This window comes from Glycine soja, chromosome 13 (genome assembly GCF_004193775.1).
Source record: "Glycine soja cultivar W05 chromosome 13, ASM419377v2, whole genome shotgun sequence".
Classification (NCBI taxonomy): Eukaryota; Viridiplantae; Streptophyta; class Magnoliopsida; order Fabales; family Fabaceae; genus Glycine; species Glycine soja.
In genome coordinates, this window is record NC_041014.1 from 2,025,661 (window position 1) to 2,038,602 (window position 12,942).

The following is a 12,942-nucleotide window of genomic DNA, read 5'->3' on the forward strand; positions in this document are numbered from 1 at the left end:
TTTCATAAATAAACTAAAAAGGTTTTTTTTAGTTAAAAAATATAATTTTAAAAAAATGTTGAGATTTTTTATATAATAAAATAAATGAGGAGAAATAATATTATTAATTAACCGTTGGATCGTCGTGATATTTCAGCACTAGGTTTGCAACTCAATTCTGAGAATTCTCACTGTTGGAAATTAAGAAAACATGTCTGAGCTGGGAGCTGAGAGAAATACCATTTGCATCGTAGCTTTTTCTTTTCCCGTAGAAACCCAAAACTGTCTCAGTAAAACTATGATCTTGGATTCGTTAACCGTTAGATTGTCATGAAGTTTTGATATGTTGTTTGCAATTCATTTCCACACATCTTCACCGTTAGGATTTGTAAAATAATTTCTAGAGAGGGAGAAATACTCATCGCACAGTAGAAAGAAGGCTTTAATCCCTTCTCTTCTCTCTAACGTTTGGGAACCCTATTAGAGCGGTCAGAGGAAAAACTTGAGGAATCTCAGGAAACTACTAGAGATTCCGCTACTGCTGTCACAATACACACGTGAGCCCGCTTAGAGGTAAGGGATGAATTTATTGCAATTGGGGTTAGAATGAAAATGTGTAGGGGTTTTTAAAGGATCAAATTGGAGTTTATTTTGGGATGTTTATTGTATTAAAATTCTTCTTGTATGATTATCTGAAATTGTTTGAGGGGTTTTACTCCCCGTGGATTGAGAAGTACTTTTGTATAATTTGTTTGTGTTTTGAATAAGATTAGCATAATAAATAGTTATATTGAGATTATGAAAATGTGATTGAAATTGTATATAAGTGATAAATTGAATATATGATGAATTGTAGAATAATATATTACTTTGAGATTATGATATTGCTTTGGAGATTGCGTATAAATGCAAAGTTGAATGTGTTAAATTGTGATATACACGTAAATATAAGATGGTTGATTGTGATATAATGAGATGTGAAGTTGTGAACATGAGTTTTAGTTGTGAATAAGTGTGTGGTTAACACTTGATGTGACATTACTTGTGTTGTGAGCTGTGAATTATACAATAACCCGACCAGTATTTATCTTGAGAAAAATGTTGATGTGCAGTGTTAAAGAAAAAGTGTAGGTTTCCTAATTAGGAACCAGTGTTAAACTGTAGCACAATGTGGTAAACGTGATAAGAGTGAGGTCATGGGTATTGTATAATTCATAAGCAGTGCCTGCTTATAATATTATTGTTGAAATCGAGTATAAGTACAAAGTTGAACATGTGTTAATTTGTGAGATACATGTAAACTTGTGATGGTGGATTGTGACATTATGAGATGTTAAATTGTGGACATGATATTTGGTTGTGAATAAGTGTGTGTGTTTAATACTTGATGTGACAATAATTGTGTTGTGAGCTATGAATTATACAATAACCCGACCAGTGTTTATATTGAGAAAAGTGTTTATGCGTAGTGTTAAAGAGAAAGTGCATGTTCCTAGTTAGGAACCAATGTTAAATTGTAGCGCAATGTGTTAAACGTGTTTGAAACACGAGTGTGAGATCATGGGTATTGTATAATTCATAAGCAGTGTCTGCTTGTAAAAATTGTTTTAGGGGTTGAACTTGAATTAGGAAGGTGAGACCCTAACAGATTCTTCGGAGTTTAGGCCTTGGGGGTAAATATACTCGGTTTGAGTGCGCCTTTAAGCCTATGTTGATCCCGTATGGTTGGAGCGTTCTCGCAAAACGAAGTGACCCTGACTTGTCACCTTATGATTTTACTTAGTGAGAGTGACTTGACATACTCATTGTGTGGTGTGTCTTGTTATATACTCCTAAGCGCCCTAGGGTGATTTTTCACTGACATGGTATCACATTGGATGTAGGTTTGAGTATTAGTATAATTGTTGCATAACGCTTGCCAACTGTTTATTATGAAATTGATGAGTGTTATTGCGTCTTGATTCAAGTGTGTGATTCATGTGTAATGTGATTAGTGATTGAAAAATGAATTTTAAAGATGAAGTGATGAAATAGTGAAGTGACGTGGATTGTATTAAGTTGATTTATGTTATAAATATTTTCATAATTAATTTCGATTATGTTTTGTTTATTTGTTGTGATATTTTTTTTGTGATAACTCACTCCATGTATGTTATTTGTGTTTGGATTATGTGATGATCTCTAACCTTGTGTTCATGGGAGCAGATGACTTTAAAGAGCCTCGTGTGAGAGGATGTTGGGACACAGTGCTCTGATAGGATGTGCCATTGGGGGTGAGTTTTTATTTTAATTGCATGATGTTATTTTATTTTAACTTACTGATTTAATTTGTAAACTTTGACGGACTTGTTTTGAGTCGAATATGTTTTTAATAAATCTTATTTAGTAATAGTGAAGTGAATCTGAATATTTTACTCAGTGTCACATATTGCACTTTTTATATATGAGGATTAAATCAAATTTTTTTTTTTCAAGGATTAAGTTGTAACATGTGTTTTGAGGAATCAAATTCGTTATTTACCAAAAAAAAGATATCATATACGAATACTGTAATTTTTTTAAATTCAACTAATCCATTGTAATTGAAGAACAAAATTACGATATTAAGAAGAAAATAGGAGAATAGAAAATAAATATTCAACAGAAACAATATTCAACCAAAATCTGATTGATTTTCATTTGACTAAATTATTAATTTCACTTTTCTATTCAGCCAAAAAAGAAGGAAAAAAGATGCGGGAAAATAGAGTGATTTTTATTTGGCTAAATTATTAATCTGCTCTTCCTTTCTCTCATTTTCACCCATTCCTCCTTCGTTCCTACCTTTCACAGATTTGCGGTAGCTGGTAAGTTACATGCCCTTTCATTATTTCTATTCTTTTGTTCTTTACCTTTCCCACTTTACTTCAAAAGCTTTCTATAATGTATCTCTCTCTAAATTGTGTGGCGTCTCATTTTATTTATGTAGAATTAGAATCATTCATGTGCCTCATGCTCTTTCATTGTTTGTAATTCTTTTCGTTTTGCTTCTTTTTGTTTCTTTTCTTACAAATTCTTTTGTTACCTACAACTTGATTATGAGATGAACTTCAGAACTTTGTTTAATTATGCCTTCAGTTAGAACTTTCACAAATGCATTTTCTTTATTAAATTTCTGAGACCACTGCTTCTTGCCTTCTTGTACTGATTTACAGTTCTATTTATCATAGCTTGTTTTTTCTTCTATCAAGCCCAACAATAGGTTTATAGCTTACATGATTAACCTCTATGGCATAAAGCATTGATTTCTGATATGTGTAATGTGTGTCCCATGGTGTAACCTACTCTCCTCAACCACTCTTTCATGGAGTTTCATGGTGTGGCTCATTGTGATATTGAGCACTATGTGTAGAGTATCGACTGTCTCAACCCCCAACTAAAGATCACAATTGATTGCTTTGATTTGGGAGGTCTGTGGTATATCACAATTGGGAGAGGCCCATCCAATCCGTTGTTTCTCGTTGTCATAAATCACCATCTTGTCTTGTAAAGAAATGTCTATTAAATGTTAAGAGTAAAAGAAAATGCATTACAATCAAGTCATCACTCATCAAATTAAATAAAAGAAAGGAAAATCATATTTTATACTTTTATTAGTAACGGACACTACTCACCTCCAATTATGTTAGTATTTCCTAGTCCTATTTCAGTGCCATCTAGGATCAATGAACTGAAGCTTTAGAATTTAGTACTAAGGAGAGCAATAGAAAAATAAGTATCTTCTTGGGCTAAAAAAAATTTATACAAGTATTCTAACTTTTACTCTGTGAATGGAGATGACTGAGGTATTTTCGGTGAGATGATTGTGGCACATGCTCCTCCGATACTCCAGCTGGGTTCTGCAGAGAGAATGCAACAAATGAAGCAATTAATGCTATAGCATATTGCACAGCATAATTATTAAAGAATGTTGATGTCATTCTTTTGCTTTGCTGCTCCTATTCTTTTCGCTCTGCTTTGCTTTGTAATTTGGAGGATGGAGGTTTTATAGTTGTATTAGGGGTTATGGACAAGAGACTTAGACACTTAAACTACAACAGTCTCACATTGCTTTCCCTAAAAAATATGGTGTACGGGCTGCCAACAATTGAGAAGAAAAAATGGAGTATGTGAAGGATGTATGCTTGGAAAACACCACCACCAACCATTTCCAAAGAAAGGAGCAAGGCAAGTCAAAGAAGTGCTGGAATTGGTGCACACAGACCTATGTGGTCCCATGAGTACCTTGTCTCATGCTCAAAATAGGTACTTTATTTTATTCATTGATGACTTGACTCGCATGACATGGGTCTATTTTGTGAGACAAAAATCTGAAGTATTTGTTATATTTAAGAAATTTAAAGTTTTAGTTGAGAAACAAAGTGGCAGGCTTATAAAAGCCTTGAGAAGTGACAAGGGGAAAGGAGTACACCTCCAAAGAATTTGATAAATTTTGTGAAAGTGTCGAGAGGCAGCTGACTGTTGGCTATACACCTCAACAAAACGGTATATCCGAAAGGAAATATCAAACCGTGATGTAGATGACTAAGTCCATGGTTTTTGAGAAAGGAATACCAAAAGAATTCTAGCTCAAGGTTGTTAATACAGTCGTGTACCTGCTGAATAGATGCCCAACAAATGTGGTATGAAATATGACACCATTTGAAGCATGAAGTGGAAGAAAGCCTTCAATGAACTACCTAAATTTTTTTGGGTGTGCTTGCTATGCTCAAGTTCCCAAAGAAAAGAGGACAAAGCTTGAAGAAGCAAGTGAGAGATGCATCTTTATTGGCTATAGTTTCATGTCAAAGGGCTATAGACTTTACAACTCGAAGACCAAGAAAGTGATCATTAGTCGAGATGTTGTTTTTGATGAAAAGGCCTTTTGGAATTGGCGAAATGATAAGGTTGAGGAGAAAACAGTTCCAACAGTAAATTAAAGCAAAGTTCAGCCTCATCAGAAAATAGGCAACAAATTCCAAGCACACCATCATCACCAGGCTCTAGTTCTTCATCTCCAAGCTCAACTCCAATAAAAATGAGGAGTTTGAGTGATATTTATACCAAGTGCAATTATTGTTTTGTGGAACCAACAAATTTTGAAGAAGCAATTAAGGAAGATGCTTGGCGAAAGACAATGCAAGAGGAAATAGATGATGCACTTAAAAAGTACAGGACATGGGAGCTGGTTAAGAAGCCAAAATACAAAGAAGCTATTAGAGTGAAATGGGTCTACAAGGTGAAGCATAATCCAAATAGTTCAATCCAAAAAAACAAAGCAAGACTTGTTGCAAAGGGCTATTCACAACAACCCGTTGTTGATTATGAAAAAACATTTGCACCCATGGATGTTTGGCTGCATTCCAATCGATACACCATTGGTTGCGAATGAAAAGTTAAAGAAAGAAGATGGTGGAAGAAAGGTAGATGCTAGCAACTATAGAAGCTTGATTGGTAATTTATTTTACCTCACAAGTACAAGACCCGATATCATGGATGATCTAAGCCACATTCATCTAGGTGCAACAAAAAGGGTGCTAAGATACATTCAAGACACTTTGAACTATGGAATCAAATGACAAGAAGGTGGAAACAAATGTAATTGAATTTGTTGACAGTGATTGGGCAAGCTGTATGGATGCAATGAAAAGTACTTCCGGATATGTTTTATCACTGGGTTCAAGATCATTTTCATGGTGCTCAAAGAAACAACAAACTGTTGTCCAATCTTCTGTAGAAGCCGAATATATTTCAGCTGGCTTAGCTACCCAACAAGCAATATGATTGAAGAGAATAGTTGAAGACTTTGGTGAAAAGCAAGGGGCAGTGACTATTTATTGTGATAACAAATATGTTATTGTTATCGCTAAAAATTAAGTCTTTCATAGAAGAACAAAACACATCGCCATCAAACATCACTTTATTCGAGAAGCAATTAAAGAAGAGAAGGTGCAGCTGAAGATATGCTAGTCGAATGATCAAGTTGCCGACATTTTCACAAAGGCTCTACCTAGAGAAAAATTCCTAAAATTGAGAGAAGCACTTGGAGTTCAAGAACAACACATTAAGGGGGACAATGTTGAATAATGTGCCGTAGTATTAATATTAGTCTTAGAAATTATGTTCATGTACCTAGAGAATTATTACATGTATCTAGAAAATGTATGCGTAGGTTATGAGAGTTCATGCACTAGTAAATTAATGCTTTCTAGGAAGTTTCATTGCTCACTATAAATATGTGGACTCACTAGTTGCATTTTCAAGTTAAGCCAAAATTAAAATAAAATCAGAGAATTATTCAACCCCAAATAATCTTTCTCTTATTTTATTTTCTTTGAGTTTTCACCTCTAGAATACCACCAACAGTTTGGACTCTTCAAGTACGGCTTTGCAGATACAATTCAAACTTTTAGTAGTTAAGACTTAAACCAATTGTCTTTTAGATGATGTTTCTCCAAAAGATTATGCCTTCTAAATTCACTCCTCAGTTTCCAGAAAACCATATATTTGATGCATATTTCTATTCTTTGACTCTGAAGGTTATGCAGGGTATTGAAAATGGATAAAAATTAGACTACTTTATCGTGAGCTTTAATTTAAATACAATTTAAGTGTAAAATTGATGAGTGTTGCATGAATATAAATAGAACTGTAAATCTGTACAAGAAGGCAAGAAGCAGTGGTCTCAGAAATCTAATAAAGAAAAAGCATTTGTGAAAGTTCTAACTGAAGGCATAATTAAACAAAGTTCTGAAGTTCATTTCATAATCAAGTTGTAGGTAACACATCAATTTGAAAGAAAAGAAACGAAAAGATGCAAACCGAAAAGAAATAGAAACAATGAAAGAGAATGAGGCACATGAATGATTTTAACTCTACTTAAATAAAATGAAACTGAAAATTTTGCTTCAACATCATATAGAACGCTAATTAGAGCTATTATTAACAATCATGAGTTCAGATTAGTGGAGATCCATTTCTTGTAACCAGGCTTATTTCCTACTGCCATAAATAACATTTGCTTTCATCTTTAAGTATATTATTGTGATTATTTCTTAACTAGTTGTAATAGAAAAGCAAAAAAATACATATCTGTACATCAATACCTATTATAAATTATAGTGCCTTCATGGAGATAGATTGAAGATGTTACTATTTTTGTTTAAACTCAAGGTTACATTACATATCATATGGAATGGCTATTTATCAACTATTCAGAACAGATGAATCTGGATTTAGCTGGTTATTAAAGTCAATTATAGCAAGAACTCACTCCCTTCACTCTTCTCAGTCAGAGTTTATGCAAAGAAAAAAGAAAAAAAGTATTGGCGCAAGAAGTAATAGCCTACCTCTAACTGCCCCAGAGTGGATGATACATTCACAATTCATGGTGAATCAGATAGTTGGAGGAGGGTCATAATGGATTATATAGTTATTTTAGCGCCAAAGTAATTTATTTGCAAGCATTCTTCAGCTAACTCATATGTCTGAGTCACTTCCTTTGTTCCATCATCTTCTGGGATAGCCTGAAAAATAATGACAACTCAATATTCATCACATAAGTTTTCAAATCCCTAATAATATCCACTGCCTCAAAATAAAACCTTCCAGATTTCTCACGTACTATAACATTGCAAAATATAAGAGCCAATTCCAAAAATATTTCTTCAGTTATAAGATAAGCATGATAAATTAGGTTGACATATAAACATTGTTAAAATGCTTTCACCATCCAGAATTTGAGTTAGGCTTAAGTCAATGGCAAAAGTTGTTGACAGGGTGAGGATGCACACGTATTTCACTATTCATAACCACTATCAAATAGACATGGCAATGGGTCCGAACCCGTAGGACCCGCCTCGGATCTGTCCCAATTTTGATGGGGAAAACCGAGTTGATCGGGTTTAGGGTCGGGTTCGGGTTTTCTCCGAGAGCCAAAGTCGAATTCGGAGTCGGGGATGAGATTATTAATATCTGACTCGAACCCGTCCTACTAATAATTAATTTACAAAAATATCATTACATATATATATAACACACTAAGACATGAAACTATTGGATTGAATTTTATGCTAGTGTTGGATTGAATTTTATGTTGTCATATATAATCTAAAAATATGTTATGGTTGCTATTTAAAATTATATTTTTCATTCTATGAAAAAATATATTTTTTTATAGAATTTTATAAGCATGTCGGGGGCGGGGCGGGACGGGAAAAACCTGACCCGTCAGGGGCAGGGATTGGATAAATCTACACCGTGTTAGGTTTCGGGGGTGGGGTAAGCAAAACTCAACCCCAACGCTTACTACCAAAAATGTGACCCCCATCTGATATATTTTTTCCTTCCTTTATGTCTCGTTTAACTAATTTGCAGGGCCAGACATGATATCATCTTCTATAGTTCAGGAGTGAGAGTACAACCTGAACTCTCTGGAAATCTGAAAGGAAAATAAATTTAGTGGAGATCATAAACAAAATGGAAGATTGAATGGAGTCACCTATGTTACAAGTAGCTGTGGCATTTAGCATATTTTATTGATCATGTGATTAGTATAACTATGTTCCAAGTAGGTATACCATTCGGTATTGGATTGAACTTCTTAAGAAAAGTCGCAAGTATAGTTCAGTTGGATGATTGAACTTCCTATTTCTGAGATTCATAAAGTATAGTGATGTAAAACCTTTCATTAAAAAAAACCATACTAAAAGAATATAAAACCTTAAAATTATAATAATTTAAAAATATCTCTTCTATAATATATAAAGATAAATAAATAAGTTTTTACATAAGTAAAAATATTATCTTCAAAATATGGGCATTTAAACTAAATGAACACTAAAAATATAACAAAAATGACTGCATCCGGTGTTGTCCAAAATACTAACCAAGCTAAAATAAATATAACTAAGAAAACTATATTTTCAAGTCTCCTTAAACTCAGAAACTTCTTCCTTGTGCTATGAAAACTTATAATGAGACGAAAATTTCAGTGAATAAAATAACTAACAGGAATTCGCAAGGAATTCGCAATAGTATTGTTCTCATTCGGTGGAGTAATCCAAAAAATCAACCATGATATCCACAATGAATTTAATATAAGTTTATATATGTATATATTTGCACACCAATAAAAATCATGTTAAACAATCACAATTTATGAAATTTTGAATAAATAAAATATTTAAATAAACGGAAACACTTCAATGCATCCAAATAACTACAACAGATATAATTTAGTAATTCTCATAATCACAAGACTCAATTCTGTTGCTCCCGGAACCAGTGTAGAATTCAAATTCTTCAAAGAGTCAATGAACTTATATTTCATACATTGACGTCTTATTATATTCCTCATCATAAATAAAGTTATTCAAAATCTCCTTCTCATCTCAAAAGGAGGTATCTATAATAATTTCATCCTCATCTCATGGAGATATCCATCATATAATCTCATAATAAAATGTATATCATCATCACTTTCGATTCACAAAATTACAAGAATACCATTCTAAAAAAACTACCAACAAACTCCCTAATTTCATGCATTTAATAATAATTCTCAAAATCACACAACAAGAATAATAGAATCAACTAATAATATGAAATCACATATAGGCATATAATATTTGCAATGGCTAGAACATAGCACACATACGTACAAATTGATTCTCATCCTAAAGGTTAAATTATATATTCATTAATTCAATGATAAAACCCTTTAGATAATGTGTGTATGTGTGTATATCAAGAAAACATATTTTAAAGAATTCATACCATAGAGGTTTAGAAAAAAGTATTTTACTCGCCTCTTAAAGCAATAAATTTGTGTTCTTTATTATTTTTTTTTCCTCCTCTACCAATTCTGTTGAAAGAATTTTTTTGTTTTTTTCTTGGTTCTTGAGTAACCCACTAATACCAAGGGAGATGGTTTATGTGTGTGATTCTAAGAGAAAGAATTATTTATCAAAAATGATATGTAATTTAAAATTTGTTTAACCGATATTTCTTTATCTATTATTTCTATTATTTTTAATTATAATTATCTTTAACCAATCCAATATATTATTATAGTAATATTTTTAAAAAAATAAAAATAACAATTTAATATTTTTAAATAATTTAATCTATTTTACTAAAAAAATATTTAAATATTCTTATTTAAATAATTATTGAATTATTTGTGAGAGATTAGATGTAGAATTTGTAATGTAATCAAGTATTAGTATTTATTTCACGAAACTCGATTGTTTCACTAATAGGAGGATTAAAAAGCAGGGCCGTTACATGCTACGCTTTCTGCACAATAATATAGACTGCATCATTGTTAAAGGACTAGAAAAGCTTTAAATTAGAAGAATATCTATTTCTATTCTATTAGTATTTTTATTAGTATTAAATTTATTTTATAATAAGAAGGGTATCTTTAAATATTTTTATTATGGAAAACTGCATTCTAAGTTGCCACTGCAAATAAATCTACCGAATAGTAATAACACACTTTGTTACGTGAATAGGAGCACTAAACCATACACTCATTTGATATTAAACATAAGCGGCACAAACTTTGCATCACTTAACTTCTTTTGTCAGTTAAGTGATGACCAAGCTAGCTTACTTAAGTGAAAAATAGATATATTTACTACACGGAAATCATAAAAATAAGGATGGTAAATGACAGACTCACATAATCAAAAGTTTGTCCTTTGACCAGACATTTAAAAACAGAAACTAACGTAAAGTTCATAATATACGAGAGAAAACAACTATTCTAATCAAGAGACCACATTCCAATTGAACAATCTGCTATTAAACAGAACGACACTTACCAGCAAACAAAATGGAAAGTTAGTGTGTGTGAACATCGTGCAATATGATGGGAATAGTGAAAAATCCAATTCCAGTTTAACAGAGAAACAAAGATCTGAATTGACATAGTCAATCCCTATTATCACCACCAATGGCCATGTGCTGAATTTCTAATTGCACATCAAATGCAGGCACATTATTGGTTTATATTAAACGGTTTAAAAGTTTAATGAATCGTTAAATGGCAATCGAGAAGTTTTATTGATAACTGAGTAACTAGATGGAAAAGAAATCTGTCAAATTGAATGTAAATGGCAAGTGAAACTTTTACTAAATAGCAAATATTAACAGAAGCATGAGAATTGTAACTCGGAACTTTACATTATAAATTGTATCTATGAAGCTTAACATTAAAAACTCAATACAATTACAAGGCCATGTCAAAGAGGCTCTTTCTTTTTCCCTTTCCCTTTTCCTTTATGTGAAGAAAATATTTTTGGGCATGAGTAGTAACTTGAGTCTTGGTTCTTGTCTTAACAGCATGTTTTGAGATGTTCTTCCAATCACCCTTGCCAAAGTAGGCAAGCCCTTCAAGAAACAGCCTGTTATGAAAAGGAAAAAGTGACAAAAATAAATATTTGAATGAAACATTAGCAAATAGCATCTAATAAGAAAAACAATGAAATAGAATATAGTACCTGTGTTCTTCATTGGTCCATCTCTTGCAGAGATTGGGAGATGGTGATGAAGTGGGGGGTGGGTTCGCTGGGCGTGCCTGTTGAAGATGGGTGATGTCCTGAGTAGGGGCAGTGTTCGCTGACAGATGATCGAGGGTTTCTTGCAACGGAAGAAAGGGAGGAGGGTGAACCCTGAGGGTTTCTTCACGCTCACAGTGAAACAGTGGTGTCTGCGGCAATAACAAAGATGATAAATTGGAAGGAAGGTGAATGAGACTGTTCTCCCACTTAAACATCTGTAGCTCCGGGTACTTCCCAAACAGTGCCTGCTCGTTGTCGGAATCAGAATCACCATCGTCAAATCCTAACATTCTTAATTTCTTTCTCTTTCCTTTCAAAACCCTTAATCTCTCTTTCTCTTTCTTTCACAGCCAAAGCCGATTCCTTCATTCTTCTTATATCTTTGTTTCGACAACGCATTCCGCGCCTCCCTCTTCCCTCCTTTCTCCAACGACTATTTTTCAATTAATGTTTCGAAGCATATCTTTTCTCAACCTTCTATTTTAATTATTGTTTTTCATTTTCTTATTTTAATTCTATATATTTTTTTATTTAACCCACAACTTCAATTCAACTAAAAAAAGAAATTGAGTTAACATCAAATAGAATAAAATTACCAACAATGCAACATATTATCAAAATTAACATTTTTTTTACCAGCTTACGTTTTTAACACAACCAGGACATTTGTATTTTTGGAACAACCTACGTTATCACACATGAAACATCTTTTTTCTAACTCAGTCTCCTAATCTATTTTGGGAGGTAAAAGGGATATCTTCATTGTGCAATTCATCAAATAATACTGTGTACATCTTTGGAACACATTCTATCATATAAACTGTATGTATGCAGTATAATCATGGTATGAACACATGCACAGATGATACACGAATAACAAACTCAAAAACAGGTAGTGAGAGTCGATTTTTTCTCTATGCATTATCTTTCATGACCTTGGTATTTTTCGAATGATGTCAACACAATTAATATATATATATATATATATATATATATATATATATATATATATATATATATATATATATATATTAAGGTAAAAAATATTTATTATAATTAAATAAAAAATAAAAATATAAAAACTTATTTTAATAATCATGAATAATAAATTATACATTTTAATGAAATATAATTTATACAAAAGTATATTAGTAAAATATTAAAGGACTATATTTTTTTTTTTTGCACCGGAATTTTGAGAAATAAAAACTTTACATAAAATCATATTAATATATAATTTTACTTAAAATAAAACATATATATTGTGATAGTACTACTTCAACTTTCATCCATTTGATATGGTTCAATGCGAATTTTAAATTGTTAAAAAAATATTTGGTCAGTTAATTATATTAATAAAAAAATGAATATATATATA

The 12,942-nt window shown here is 32.1% G+C and overlaps 1 protein-coding gene and 1 long non-coding RNA gene across 2 annotated transcripts; one reads left to right on the forward strand and one right to left on the reverse strand.

Annotated features, from left to right (window-relative positions):
- Nucleotides 1–2,724: 2,724 nt before the first annotated feature.
- On the forward strand, nt 2,725–8,648 carry LOC114382066. Its single transcript, XR_003660163.1, has 2 exons — nt 2,725–2,825; nt 8,374–8,648. It is a non-coding gene; the product is annotated as an uncharacterized LOC114382066 (long non-coding RNA).
- Nucleotides 8,649–10,935: 2,287 nt separating this feature from the next.
- Nucleotides 10,936–11,854, reverse strand: LOC114382678. Its single transcript, XM_028342248.1, has 3 exons — nt 11,505–11,854; nt 11,321–11,408; nt 10,936–10,968 (listed from the first exon to the last, which is right to left on the reverse strand). Exons 1-3 carry the CDS (start codon nt 11,852–11,854, stop codon nt 10,936–10,938), a joined length of 471 nt encoding a protein of 156 aa, XP_028198049.1.
- Between the last annotated feature and the right edge of the window lie 1,088 nt (nt 11,855–12,942).

What these genes read in the sequence shown, in the direction of transcription:
- LOC114382678 (XM_028342248.1), bottom strand. Translation starts at nt 11,854, where the DNA reads ATGTTAGGATTTGACGATGGTGATTCTGATTCCGACAACGAGCAGGCA. An exon ending in TGGACCAATGAAGAACACAG is followed by an intron (nt 11,409 to 11,504) that starts GTACTATATTCT and finishes TTTTCATAACAG; the next exon opens with GCTGTTTCTTGAAGGGCTTG. An exon ending in AGACAAGAACCAAGACTCAA is followed by an intron (nt 10,969 to 11,320) that starts GTTACTACTCAT and finishes TTAGAAATTCAG; the next exon opens with CACATGGCCATTGGTGGTGA.